This window comes from Lipotes vexillifer, unplaced genomic scaffold (assembly GCF_000442215.2).
Source record: "Lipotes vexillifer unplaced genomic scaffold, Lipotes_vexillifer_v1.1 scaffold543, whole genome shotgun sequence".
NCBI lineage: Eukaryota > Metazoa > Chordata > Mammalia > Artiodactyla > Lipotidae > Lipotes > Lipotes vexillifer.
The window spans coordinates 3,786,398-3,801,434 of NW_006799055.1; the positions used below are offsets into that span (position 1 = coordinate 3,786,398).

Below are 15,037 nucleotides of genomic sequence, written 5' to 3' on the forward strand. Positions count from 1 at the left end.
AGATTTAGAAGCTGAAGGAGGAAGAGGCAAGGAAGCAGGTCCCTGACTGCTAGGAACTCCGTCTGCTGCAGAGCTGGGGACGGGGCAGCTGGCAACAGGCATAGAACAAACTTAAAACACAGCACTCTGCAAAGTCACTCCCGGGGGAGAGGAGAGGGGGGGTCAAGGAAGGATGCTTGGACTAAACAGCTTTTGCCCTGTAAGGTACTGGACCTGCAGGATTTGGCAGGATGGTAAGGGATGTGGGTGGGAGGGATGCAGAGGGAAGCATCCCCACGAAAGGAGCACCCGTCACAAAGCTCTGAGGCACAAACACGGATAGCACGTTTGCGGGGAAGCTCTAGGATGTTCAGGATGGCGGTTAGCTAGGGACACGGCACAAGACAAGGCTGGGATGGAGACAGAATGACCTCCCAGGATGACGAGCTCTTGGGCAGAGGGTGCTTCCTTTTTTTTTTTTTTTTTTTAAAATAAATTTATTTATTTATTTTTGGCTGCATTGGGTCTTCGTTGCTGTGCGCAGGCTTTCTCTAGTTGTGACGAGCGGGGGCTACTCTTCATTGCGGTGTGTGGGCTTCTCATTGCAGTGGCTTCACTTGTTGCGGAGCACGGGCTCTACGCATGCAGGCTTCAATAGTTGCAGCACACGGGCTCAGTAGTTGTGGCACGTGGGCTCAGTAGTTGTGGCTCGCGGGCTCTAAAGCACAGGCTCAGTAGTTGTGGCACGTGGGCTCAGCAGCTGTGGCTCACGGGCTCTAGAGTGCAGGCTCAGCAGTTGTGGCATGTGGGCTCAGTACTTGTGGTGCACGGGCTCAGCAGTTGTGGCTCACAGGCCCCAGGACGCAGGCTCAGTAGTTGTGGTGCACGGGCTTCGTTGCTCCGCGGCACGTGGGATCTTCCCAGACCGGGGCTCGAACCCGTGTCCCCTGCCTTGGCAGGTGGATTCTTAACCACTGCACCACCAGGGAAGTCCCTTGGACGGTGCTTCCTAAGACTGTTACCTTTTCCTGTCCTCTATAGCGTGTGACCCAGCTGAAGAACAGGGTTGGGACAAGCATGTCATCCAGCCCAGGCGGTGCGGCAGACCCGAGGACCACCTTCTCCTTGGGTGTGTGCACAGGTCGCTCTCGACTCTGCATCAGCACCAAGCAAATCTGTACCCACGAGCCCAGCAAGCTCTCAGGGCCGCGGGAACTGGATGTGTGTCTCTACGAGAGTTCTGATTGCATGCCAGTTCCCAGGAGCCTGAACACCCGACCAGAGGAGTCAGCCTTTTCCAAGTCTGCTGGGATAAAGCAACTAGAGCTGCGGTGGGGCGAGGCCCATAAAACTCACCAGCAGCTCCATCTTCACCCAGGAGCGTAGAGGAAAACAGCCCTGGGATGTCAACGTCCTACAGGTTTCAGGGAGAACAAGACCCAGAGTGGTGGCATCCACATCTCACAATAACAGACGCTAGAGGAAAGCACCCCACAAGCATCTCAAAAGCTCTGCACACTCAGTATATAAACTCGCCCTCACCGTTTGGTTAAAGAAGCTATCTGCACACTCTTTACACAGCCACAGCTTTATTTTTTCTTTTCCTTTTCCCACTTACTTCCTCCTTCCTCCCGCTTCAAATCCTCTCCCGCATCACATCCCCAGGCTAACAACCTACCAGATTTCTCACCCAGCTTGTAGCATACCCCTTCCCCCTCTACACACACACACTGCTCGGGATCATTATTTGTTTTACAGAAACAAGACATCAAACACATTTTCTTCATCTTATTTTTCTCATTAAACAATACACCATGGGAAGTCCCCAAGTACCCTGGGTTTGACCCCGAAGCAGCCTTTTTCATGCTCACATAATATTTCATAGTATGGATGGATCATAGTTTTTCAACCATCACCTATGGACAGGCATTCATGTTATTTCTAGTTCTTCCTTGCCACAAACATCATGTAATAAACACCTAGAACATACTGTAACATCTATCCTTTATCTTTTATTTCTATGCGAAAGGTTCCCAAAAGTAGGTCTGTAAGGGGAAAAAAATACATGTGTTTTAAACTTTAGAGGATGCTGCTTGGCTGCTTTCAGAAAAGGTTCCCATTGTTTCTCTCTCCCTTCAGAAAGGACAACAATCTTCTGCCTGCTTCCCTATCAGCAATGCTTGTTATATTCTATTTAATACTCTCCAGCTTGAAAAATTAGTATCAACCTAAGTTTTGACTCTTACTTTGAAAAAATGTTCATTTCCCTGGACCACCAACTTTAGTGCTAAGTTCCCTGACTTATTTGTCCACTTCTCTGTCAGTATCACATTGATGTGGTTATGGAAGCTTTATAGTATAGTCAGATGTTCAGATAAGTCTACCTTTCTGATTGGTCTTTTTTGAACATGCTTTGCATATTTATTCTTAGATGCCTGTTAATCCCATTCATACCTTAATATCATTTTATGCAATTCCCTTCTCCCCCCACCCCCCAAACAATCATCCATTGGGATTCTATATGGAATCACATAAATTTATATACTAATTTTGGAAGGGTTGATACTAAGTTTTTTATGACACTAAGTCTTCCCATACAAGGAAATAGTATGACTTTCCATTTGGTTAAATCATGTTGCATATACTTAGGTAAGATTTGGGGTGTTTTTCATGTAGGTACTATAAAAATTATTCCTATGAAATGTATAATTCTAATTGCTATTTTGAAAGGAATTATTATTCTCCTTGCATTTCTAAGCGCTCATTGTTAGAATTAAAAAAAAAAAAAAAAAGCTAGTGATTGCCAGGACAGAAAAAAACTATAGGTTTTTATATATTTATTATGAATCTGGCCACCTTATCAAATTTTCTTATAATTCTAGTATTTCTTTACTGGTATGTTTTGGGTTTTTTAGATGTACAGTCATATATGAACATATTTAACATGGCCATTTTTGGTGCACATATTTGTATAAGCACAGAAATATTTTACTTTTTCCTAGTATTTGTAATAGTTATTTAATTTTCTTGGCAGTTGCTGAAAATTCCAAAACAATGCTGAATTATATAGTGATGGCAGGAATCCCTGACTAATTTCTTATTTAAAATGAAATCATTTTAGAATTTTACCATTTATGGCAATATGCTACTTTTTTTTTATTTTTTATAAATAGCCTGCATTACAGTTAATTGACTTATTTCTTTCCTATATTATTTAGAGTCCTTATTTTGGAACTGGCAGCTGAATTGACTCAAAGACTTTTGCACCATCTACTGATGGGATCACATTTTTCTTCTTTTTTTGGCTGATACAGTGATACTTAGAAACATTTAAAAATTTTGAGCTTCCTATATTCCTGAAATAAATCCTTCTTTGTCAAATATTTTATTCTTTTGATACATCGTTGAATTCTATTTGCTGATACCTTATTTATAATTTTTATATTTATAAGTAAGGCTGGCTCAGTTTTCTTCAAATTCTGCTGGCTTGAAAATTAAGTAGGATATATTTTCTGAAACAGTGTTAAAAAGAGTTATCTCAGGCTTCCCTGGTGGCACAGTGGTTGAGAGTCCGCCTGCCGATGCAGGGGACGCGGGTTCGTGTCCCGGTCCGGGAAGATCCCACATGCCGCGGAGCGGCTGGGCCCGTGAGCCATGGCCGCTGAGCCTGCGCGTCCGGAGCCTGTGCTCCGCAACGGGAGAGGCCACAACAGTGAGAGGCCCACGTACCGCAAAAAAAATAAATAAATAAAAATAAAATAAAAGTTATCTCTTCACTAAAAAATGGATACAATGTAACTAAAATCCATTTGATCATATGGTAGCTTTGGTCACTGGCAGCCTCTTTTGTCTCATTCTACTCATAACCTAAAATGATGTAGAAATTTGACTATGGATATAATGAGCATCTAATAGGATGGCACTGATTCATGACCTTGGGAGACAGAGGAGTTTCAATGCTCTGTAATCTGCTCTGAGAATGAGACTGAGAAACGATGACTTTCTACTTTAGCTGGCTTGGAGAATCAAACATGAAGTGTTAAGTACCGAAAAGGAAAAAAGCAATAGTGCTTTGCAGAAAATGGCAAGGGATGTAAGTGACTCACTTTGTTACACAGCAGAAACTAACACACCATTGTAAAGCAATTATACTCTAATAAAGATGTTTAAAAAAAAAAGAAAGAAAATGGCAAGGGATATAAGTGACTCACTTTGTTACACAGCAGAAACTAACACACCATTGTAAAGCAATTATACTCTAATAAAGATGTTAAAAAAAAAAAAAAAAGAAAATGGCAAGGGAGACTCCAGCCCAGAAGAGGGGTCAGTAGCAATGTCTCAGATGTCACAAACTGCCTCTTGCACGGGGTCTCTGTGGAGTGACCTGGAGTGGAAGCAAATGCTGAACAGAAGAGTAATCACAAAATTGGAATATGGGGTAATACGGATTAGACAGTAGTATTGTATCCGTGTTACATTTTATGATTTTGATCGTTATACTGTGGTTATGTAAGAGAACAGTCCAGCTATGCACTAAAGGATGAACAGTATGGGCATTATGTCTTAACTGACTCCCAGCTGGCTCAGAAATATACATGTTGGAGTGTATGTGCACACGAGCCTACGTATGCACGTGTGTGCGTGTCTTGAGAGAGACGCATGTGGTAGGCAAAATGCCAATAATCGATGAGTCTGGGTATACCGTTCTTTGTACTCTTTTTTGCAACTCTTCTCTAAGTTTCTATTTATTTCAAACAAAAGTTACCAAGACAATTGCTATGGGGGCAGACTTCCAAGTCCTCAAAAGCTTTGGTCCTTCCAGTGATTGACTGTGGAGGCCAATGACCCTCTGACCCCACTGGATTTGACTGTCCCAACTCTGCCACCACTCCCTGGTGACCGTCTCCCACACTGGTACCATGGACCCGTGGTCACAGGGCCATTTCACCTGGGAATTCACTTCTCTGCTGCCATACTGTCTCTCATCTGGAGGACACAAAGGGTATAAAACATATCCCCAACCCTAGGGATCAGAGGTCATCGTGGGTCTTAAACTTTAATGTGGGTAACCACTGCTAGAAAGTTTTATTTAAATTTTTGTTTTGCTTCTCAGAAACTCTTTGTTAAGTTAGGATGATGTTTGGGAAATCTGCATCTTCAAAGAAATCCTGGTGCTTCTCATGCAAGTGGTCTGGGGACCATATCTTGACCAACATCATCCTACAGCCTATCGGCATCTGATGTGTAATAGCCACTCAATGAGTTTGTTGGATGAATCTGAACTGCCCAAGACTGCAGAGTGCTAAGGAAAGAAACTAGCACTCCTGCCTGAGCATGAGAAGAGGGCTAAAACCCATTTACTGTGTAACCAGTGACATGTATTTCAGTCCTTAGCACTAAACATAGCCTCCTAGGTCTCCGCCTTCTAGTTACAAGTACGTATGCGGGCCTGGGTTGGCCTTTCCCAACACTAAATCACTATGGAGCAGTCAGTATATTTCCCCCTAAACGGTCACATAATTTTAACCTACTCAAAACACTTTTAAGTCCTGCAAAGTTAACCATCTGTCCAAGGGGAGGCCCTGGAGCCCCTTTCCATGTGGTAGGGGGTCAGAGTAGCTTTTCAAGCATAGGTGATAAACGGCCATCAATTCAGCCCTGCTCTCATCACCTGTCAGTTTTGTCTTTTGGGGCGTAATTATTAGCAACAAATGTACTAGTGTACTTTGTAGTGAGTAACACACTTACCACCTTCTGAATGCTGCCTAAACCCAAGATCCGAACTTGGTTCAGCACCATCTTAGTCTACACGTGTGACCCTCTTAACCTGTCGAGCTATACAGGGCTGAAGCAACGTGTTGTATGCAGCATTTTATACATAACACCTAGCACAGCAGCTACTAAAAAACGGTGTGTGTGTGTGTGTGGAGGAGTCTGAGAATGGATGATTTGAATAGCCAGCCACGAATGTATATACAAATTATAAATATTTACAGCACCATGATTTATATTATTGTATGTCTGGTAACTTCCATCTATGCCTACCTACTATGGCTGCTTCAGAGTATAAACTCCCCCAGGGCAGAGAATGTCAGAGTTAGGGTCCAAAACAGTGGTGAAAGTGCAGCTCCAGAAATGTGGCATACTCAGGTCTCTACAGCACCAAGCTAGACCCCTTGCCAGTAAAACAGAAGACTAAGTAGCTACACAGTCATTTTAGTCTATAGTTTATATTTATTTCTAGCTTTTGAATTCATTACAGTCAAGTAATGAAAGCAGAGCTCTAAAATCATGAAAAATACCAAATAAGCTGATTACCATTCGCCATGGGAGCTGGAAGTCAGAATTCATTATTTTAGCACTAACTGTGGGAGAAAACATTCTTCCACAAGGACAGATACGCTTTTAAGAAGGACAAAAAGGACACCAGGTTACATACTGTATATTCGCATATGTTTAAGAATTCAGAAATAAAATTATGGAGTGGAATGAGTTTAGACGTAGTTCAGAAATTTTTTTCTTGAGCTAAAAACATGGAAATGTTGCCCAGGCATTTAGTCAGGAGGTAACAAGGGTCTATTTTCAAGATATATGGGTTAATAATTTCATGGGGTTATTCAAGAATGATCTGCTATGATTGAAACCATGTGTGGAGAGTTTGGGCTTCTGCAGGATGTGTGGCAGCAACAAAGGCCCTAAAGATCTATTTGTGCTGCCTGCCATGGATGCAGATGAGGGACTTAGATACACTTCCCAGACACAAACAGTTTAGTTCTGCATGCCATCAGAGAGAAATGGAGAATGCTTACCACGTTGTACAAGCCGATGCACCAACGTTCAAATAAAATCTGCCCAGAAAATCCATTAACAAAGGCGAACCAAAGCTGAAAGAGAAAAAAGTTCATGAAGTTTTGTATCAATATTGACCTAAATGTTTCCATTCACCGAAGGAGTAGTGGGGAATGTGGACCACCAGCTGGACACAGCTGCTGAGAGATAAAGAGCCAGAGGATCGCAGCCGTTGCTCTTTTCATAAAATACAGATTCCCAATATCACAAACACCAATATTTTAACGAAAATTTAAGGCGTACATCGATTTTAAGAGGTAGCATGTACATATTTACAGAAAAGCAATTTACGTTTAATTTAAATCTAATATGATTTGTGTCAACACTTTCTCAATACCAGAAGGGTCTCAGCTTCATGTTCTTTTTCCTATAAAGTTGACTCGATAAATATGATTAATCTTTGTAGGACTTTCAAATAGATAAAAATAAATAAAAAACCACAGAAACTCCTCTGTTGGTCATGTGTGTTCTTAGCTCCTAAAATACCGACCCTCCTTAATCAAATGTCCACCACCTCAGCAAAGGGCAACACACAATAATAGGAAAGAAACATGCTCAAATCATCTTTTGGAGTAACATGGGTTGTATAAATAAATTAAGTACAGATTATATCTTCAAGTAGACCATAATTCTAATTGATTAGGCAAGACTGACATAAAAACAACTGCAGAGCAAAGTGCCAGGGACATGAACGACAAAAAAAATGTTATTGGGACTTCCCTGGTGGCGCAGTGGTTAAGAATCTGCTGCCAATGCAGGGGACACGGCTTCGAGCCCTGGTCCGGGAAGATCCCACATGCCGCGGAGCAACTAAGCCCGTGGGCCACAACTACTGAGCCCGTGTGCCACAGCTACTGAAGCCCGCGCGCCTAGAGCCTGTGCTCCGCAACAAGAGAAGCCAACACAATGAGAAGCCCACGCACCGCAACTAGAGAAAGCCCGTGTGCAGCAACGAAGACCCAACACAGCCAAAAATAAATTAATAAAATAAATTTATAAAAGAAAAAAATTATCTTAGAGAAGGAACCATTACCAGGTATAATTAGGAGAAGATATGGAGGTGGTGAGAGTGAAGCAGAAGATGGGCGAGCCATAAGGAGGCTGGATGGAAACCTGATTTAGAAAAAAGCAAATACAGAAATACGGGATACAAAACGCCGCTGTTTAAAATTCAGCTGAATTCACATGATACGGCAGGATCCCGGTGATGTGGGGTAGACTTTAATGTACCCCACGCTAATCACAGAATCCACCTTAGTGGTGTAATATCATGACAGACTGAATCCATTACTACCGTGGAAGGACTCTGGCAACACAGAACAGCCACCCCATAATAATCTGGGTTGAGATTAACTCTGCTACTGAACATTTTACTAAGTCAGACTTTTCTAAGTCAGTTTCTTGACTCCCCCAGACTAGGTTTCCTGAGCCAGGAATTGTTCCCAAATTTGCACAACTGTACCCAGTAGGATGCTTGGTACAAACAGGGACTCACTCACCATGTCCCAGTGGGATCGAACGAAATACCTCCATTCAACTGCCAGATAGAGTTTTCTCAGCACAGCTTTCATCATCTCATTCCCTCATTCAAAGGACTACCAGGGATCCCTCCGAAATCTAAGATAAGCTTTTTGCTGACCTTCAAAAACCCTTCCTCACTCCTATTTACTCTCCATTTCAGCTACCTCCCCAGAGGTCCATGAGGCCTGGCTATTCTCAGTGAAGAAATATTGGTGGAGAATCAGAAGTTTGTGCTCTGCTCTGCACTCAGAATACTGTTACCACACCTATTCAAATATTAGCCATCCCTAAAGCAACAATTTTATTTGCACGGACTCCCCATCACATGAGGTCTCGGCAATCAGTACTCCGACCAAACTTTTAGTGCAATGAGAGTCCAGATCCACACCTGATTCAAGCATACTCATTAAGTGCTTCAGGGCTTCCCTGGTGGCGCAGTGGTTGAGAGGCCGCCTGCCGATGCAGGGGACGCGGGTTCGTGCCCCGGTCCGGGAAGATCCCACATGCCGCGGAGCGGCTGGGCCCGTGAGCCATGGCCACTGAGCCTGCACGTCTGGAGCCTGTGCTCCGCAAGGGGAGAGGCCACAACAGTGAGAGGCCCACGTACTGCAAAAAAAAAAAAAAAAAAAAAGAAAAAAAAAGAAAAAGAAAAGTGCTTCAAGGGTCTTAAGCTAATTTTCCCAAGATTGTGTTATACTTTTCTATTCTCCTATTCAAACAATACAGAGAACATTGATAAATATCTAGTGAACACAACTATTTTATTGCTTAATTCAGTTAATGTAGTGCCTTTTGCTGAAGGTAGAGTGGTACTATTTTTACTGTCCTCGCCTCCCTAATACCAATAGAAAGCAGCAAAACAATTGAAAATCGAAAAGTTATTTTCAAGGAAATTATGATAGACTTAATTAAAACTACAAATGACATAGAATAGAAGCTGATAAATATGCTGAAGTAGGATCAAATCAAGGGAGAATGTCGACAGCAGACAAAACCTTCAGAGTGAAAAGGTTTCCAACAAAACCCCGGAAAGAGCTGAATCAGCTCTTATTCAGAGGGTGAGATACAGAGGTAGGTATGAGTCATGGCTGAGGTCCCTGGTCCAATTCAACACAGCAGGCAAACTGCAGTTCAAGGGCAATGTGCCCACAAATGCCTTTTCCCCCGAGAAGTGACTGAGGAGAATGGCAGGGCACAGGACCGAGCAAAGAGAGCAATCAACTCAGCAGCTACCAATCGAGGTAAAGTGAAAAGAAATAAATGCAAATTCACCTAACAGAAAACCCGTGATGCACAGAAATTCCCCGTGAGGTATAGAGGCCTCCGACTCACCTGAGGAGAAGAAATGGTGGCGAGGGAGGTGGTCATTACTACAAAGTGACAGGTGACCAGTGCGGAAGAGACAGACACTGATGAGAAAGTGTTCTGAAAAAACTGTGAAGCCCCCTCCACTAGACATCATCAAAAAATAACAAAGAAAAAATACAAACAGAAGAATATGACATATAAATAAATGATAATAATATGAAACATTCTTCACAGAAAGAACCAGGTCAAAGCACAGAAATATTTATTTATTTATTTTTTTGCTGTACGCAGACCTCTCACTGTCGTGGCCTCTCTCATTGCGGAGCACAGGCTCCGGACGCACAGGCTCAGCGGCCATGGCTCACGGGCCCAGCCGCTCCGCGGCATGTGGGATCTTCCCAGACCAGGGCACGAACTCGTGTCCCCTGCGTCGGCAGGCAGACTCTCAACCACTGCACCACCAGGGAAGCCCGAGCACAGAAAAGTATTTTGAATGCTCCTGACAAGGCGAAAAGAGCTAAAGAATACGTGGCCTTTCATTGAAACAAGAGCTAAAATAAGATGTGTAAGATATCAAAGAAGGAAACAAATAAGGAAAGGTCGATGTGACGGGTTAAGGCCATGGAAATAAAACCCAGAATGGACACTGCTGAAACCAGTCAGGGTAGGGCAGGGCAGGCTCGAGAAAACTGAGCAGTGAACAAAAGTTAACATTGAAGTTAAGAGAAACTGACTGCCTTCCAAAGATAACAACACCAACAAAAACCCCAAAAGGTGTACCTTAAAAAACAAACAAAGGAGAGGGCTTCCCTGGTGGCACAGTGGTTGGGAGTCCGCCTGCCAATGCAGGGGACATGGGTTTAAGCCCTGGTCCGGGAGGACCCCACATGCCACAGAGCAGCTAAGCCCATGCGCCACAGCTGCTGAGCCTGCACTCTGGAGTCCGTGAGCCACAACTACTGAGCCCGCACACCTAGAGACCGTGCTCTGCAACGGGAGAGGCCATCATGGTGAGAGGGCCCCGCTCGCTGCAACTAGAGAAAGCCCGCACGCAGCAGCGAAGACCCAACGCAACCAAAAACAAATAAATAAATAAATTTATTTTTTAAAAGGTATTAAAAAAAGCATAGAAACAAATGTTCGAAGATATAATAGAAGAAAAATTCCTGAAATATTCTAAAACCTTAATCAGCCAATAAATAGAGAAGACACCTTTTGTCCCCAGGAAACAAAACAACGGCCGCCAAAAGATCAACAACCACGCAAACCCTGATACATGAATTAATGAGTTTTAAAATTTTATAGGATCAGTTTTTTAATATATTCAGGCAGAAAAAGCAATTAGCCTACGAGGGGAAAAGTCAAGTTTGGCTCCATGTTTCTCGGGCACAGTAGACAACACCAGAAGTCAGCAGTGAATGTTCACAAGTCCTTAGGGCAATAAAAGCATGATGAGAATTTCAGCAAAAGGTAGAAACCAAAGAAACATCAATAGTTGAAAACATAACATGAAATATGATGACAGAAGTAATACCAAATATGTGTTATATTAATAATACATTTAAAAATGCTGAATGGATAAAAATATAAACCCCCAAATATATGCTAAGTACAAGAGAAATGTGAGAAACACTATTCGAATAAGATTGAATTCATGACCCTAACTTACAAAGCCCTACAGTGGACAAGGCCCTCGCCTGCCATTCTGAGGTCACTGCCTTTCCTCATGGAGCTGCAATGGCCCTCCACTGGTTCCCTGCAAGCACCAAGTATGGATCCAGCTTCATTATCTTGTACCCAAATATGAGGCAATTATGTCAACAGCACTTGGTTAATAAACCACCTTTATCTCACTCTGTTGAAATGCCCTTTAACATATAATAAATTAACATTCTATAATAGGAAAAGTTACACCTGTATAGTATTGTGGTCTCACTCCATATACTCAAACTAATCACAGATGGCTTGAACACTTAACCATAAAAAACTAACTCAAAGCATTAGGAGAAAACAGGAAAAAAAAGTTATTTTTTGTATGTGAAACTGACTCTGTGTATGACAAACTCAGAAATCAAACAAAAAGGAATAAATTTGAAACAATTCATTTCTATAGCAAAAAATATTAATAAAGTTGAAAGAAGATGAATAAACAGTACACGCATATTTGTAACGTCTGTGAAGATCTAATTTCCTTACTATATAAAGAGTTCCTACAAATGAGAAAGAAAATGCCCAACAAGCTGTTAGGAAAACAGGGAAAGAATATACAGGGAGTGTGATCACAGGACACAAAACCACTTATAAATGTAGGAAATCTCACTTTTTATGAAACACACACACAAAGGGATATCATTTTTTACCCAACAAATGGGCAAAGATTTAAAAGCTTGATAACCTGAGAAAATAGCTACCCTTATACCCAGATGGTAATATAGCATATTGTCCACAAATATGTTTAATGTATTTTTCCTTTGACCCAGCAATTCCACGTTTAGGAACATACTCTATATCCTATAGCTATAATCACATAGTATTCAACATAAAAATACCAGGATGTTACCATGGCATTATTTGGAAGGATAAGAAATTAGAGCAATATAGTCCTGTGAGCATGGTAATACAGAACTCTCACTGAAAAATATCAAGGTATATCAAGGTATATGTTGAGTAGTCATGATTACGCAGAGCCGGTGTATATACGCTCATATGCATGGTGACTTGCTGGAAGACCCATAAGAAACTGTTCATATTCATTATCTTGAGGGAGCAGAAGTGTTCTCTAGGTGGTAGTATGGAGACTCACTCATACCTCTCGTACTATTTTGAACTTTTTAAACACGTTCATGTTTTGTTTAGATAACTGTTTCGAGAAGTTATTCTCAACTAGGGTTGATTTTGCCTTTGAGACACTTGACAATGTCTGGAAACTGTTTTGAGGGTGCTGTTGGCACCCAGAGGGTAGAGGCCAAAGATTCTGTTAAATATCCTACAATGCCCGGGAGAGTTCCCTACAGCAAAGAATTATTTGGTCCAAGATGTCAAGAGTGCCACTATTGAGAAACCCTGGATGAAAGAAATAGGTTCATTAGGTCAAGCTGATAAAACTTCAAAATAATGTTGTAACGTGTTTGTTATGAGCAAAATAACGCCATCGGACAGACTGCAGGAAACCATGATTAAATCTGTGTGTAGCGGGTGAGGATTCAGAAATCTTTGCTTCTTTTTGAGTAACTACTCTCTGGCCTGACGCCTCATGCATAGAACCACAGGCCTTACTCTTTAGAGGCCGTGGTAGCAATGCATGTGAATGCAGAACTTGACAAAATTAGATCCCTAAACCAGAAATATATCTTGATAAATTATTAATGAGAAATCACTTTAAAGACTGAGAGTGAATTTCATATAACTATGACATTCTAGTTGTTGAAAATACACAGTAAGGGGAAAAGATCCTAAGAAATCAAGCTTCTCTTTCTCAGCATTAACCTTTGCTCTGAGCAATCCTAACCATGTCACAATTTTCAATATTTACTTCAGATTAACATCCTTGATTAGTTGAATGTTGAGATATTTCCTCTAAGCAGCCAGTGTTCTGATTCTGTCCAAGTTGGCACTGGCTGGGCCACAGGTTTCTTCAAAGATTTTTGATATGTTTGTCCTAATTTTTATCAGTTGCAGGTGCTGCGGCTTTTTGAAAAGTATAAGGCGGCTAATTTTCCACATTTCCAATTCAATTTCAATCTTCATTCAAATAATCCATCATTAGATGATCAGACCTGTTTATTTCATTGGAAAGATTTATTTGGGAGAGAAAAAATTAAAACCTAAATAAACAAAACAAACAGAATTCATCTTCTAATTTCAAAATCCATGAGCTGGTTTTCTCTTACATTGTAAAGACTCAAACTTGATTTTATTTTGGCAAGATTTCCCTAGGTGAAATGGAAAAAGTAGAACACACTGTATTTTAAAATATTTATGTAAACGTACTGAGTTTTTGCTTTATTTATTCACAGGACAGGTACACGATGGCTCCCTGACACACTATAAAATCAGACTTTCACAGTGGTTAGTCATATACAAATGTTGATTCATCTACAAAAAAGAAAGCACTGCGCCATTCATAAACATCAATGTCATTTTTGGAGGACCACGGTTTCAAGCTGCACGCCCAAGCACACAGCCCGCAATACAGACAGACTGCCCGCCCCCTCTGCTGTGCAGTTACTTGGACCACGGCTTCTATAGCCACTAAATCTTACTCTTCTGGATTAAGAGGGCAAAGATTCCTCTGCTTTCACTCTGTTAACTAGGAATGCTATTAAATGGATACAGTCAAAGCAGAGAGCCAGGTTCTGCCTGGACGGCCTCAGACTTGTGAGCTGGGAGGAATACTGGCCAGTAGTGATGGTTTGCCAAGCTCCTGGGGATTCTCCTGCTCAAATGTAGCGCTGTTATGAGCGAACTGACCCAAACTTATTAAATGGCTTTTCCTTCTTGGAAAAAGATCCTTTTTTGCTTTAACTGCTGCCCCACTGCCAAAAATGCAGTAACTGTCCTGGCTAATTGCACAGACTCCTGTCTATGGGTCCCAGCCGCCACTGTACCACCTTGGCAGCTGGACCTGCTGCCACTCAGATTCTCAGCTCCCAGCCACATACTTGGATGATTGCTTCATCCGGGAATGGGGGGAACTGTTCCTCAATTTACTCGGCTCTTCCAAGACCCACGGTAGAGGACTGAAGTGGAAAAGTACCCTACAGAGAGTAATTAAATAAATTAGCCATACGGTTTCTCACTAAAGTGGCAACAACATCATGATCTACTGATATGCAGTCAGGTCTGAGCTGATTAAAGATATCTGTTTACAAGTCAAAGGGCTATAATCTTTTTGGAATTCGATCTGGCAGAATGCATTAGGATAAAAAAGCGGCATACACTTCATCTAGAAATTCTATTTTTAGAAGTTCATTTCTCATAAATAAAAGCACCTGTATATAAAAACATATCTTGTTTTGCAGTACTGTTAACAGTGGGAAACAAAACAAAACAAAAGGCATAGGGGGAAACCCCTTAAAGTTCTTTATTAGGGGATAAATGCAGCAATCCTGTCTTTTAAAATGTAAAATCTGTATGTATGTAAATGAAGGAATGTATGCCAAAGAAACAGTATGAGATTGACAAAAGAAAAGGCAAAATGACTAGGTAAGTCATTAGGTAGGTAGACAGGAAATTAAGGGAGAAAAGTCAGGATTCTATTATAGGGTAAGGATTATCAGAAATAAAAAAATAATAACAGCACAAAAATAACAGTAGTAGCAAGAGAGCCCAGGAACTTCCCCTCCAGTATCTTTTTTTTTTTTTTTTTTTTTTTTTTTTT

The 15,037-nt window shown here is 41.6% G+C and overlaps 1 protein-coding gene across 3 annotated transcripts in view; it reads right to left on the minus strand.

Annotated features, from left to right (window-relative positions):
• The window catches only part of ATP8A2 (ATPase phospholipid transporting 8A2), a 463,903-nt gene that overhangs the window by 153,929 nt on the left and 294,937 nt on the right, over positions 1-15,037 (minus strand). For 2 of the 3 annotated variants that reach the window (XM_007471455.1, XM_007471457.1), the window contains exon 27: positions 6,789-6,863. The exons of the other annotated variant lie outside the window; for it this stretch is intronic. In XM_007471455.1, the coding sequence (XP_007471517.1) occupies positions 6,789-6,863 (75 nt within the window). The remainder of the gene's footprint in view (positions 1-6,788; positions 6,864-15,037) is intronic. 3 annotated transcript variants of the gene reach the window in all.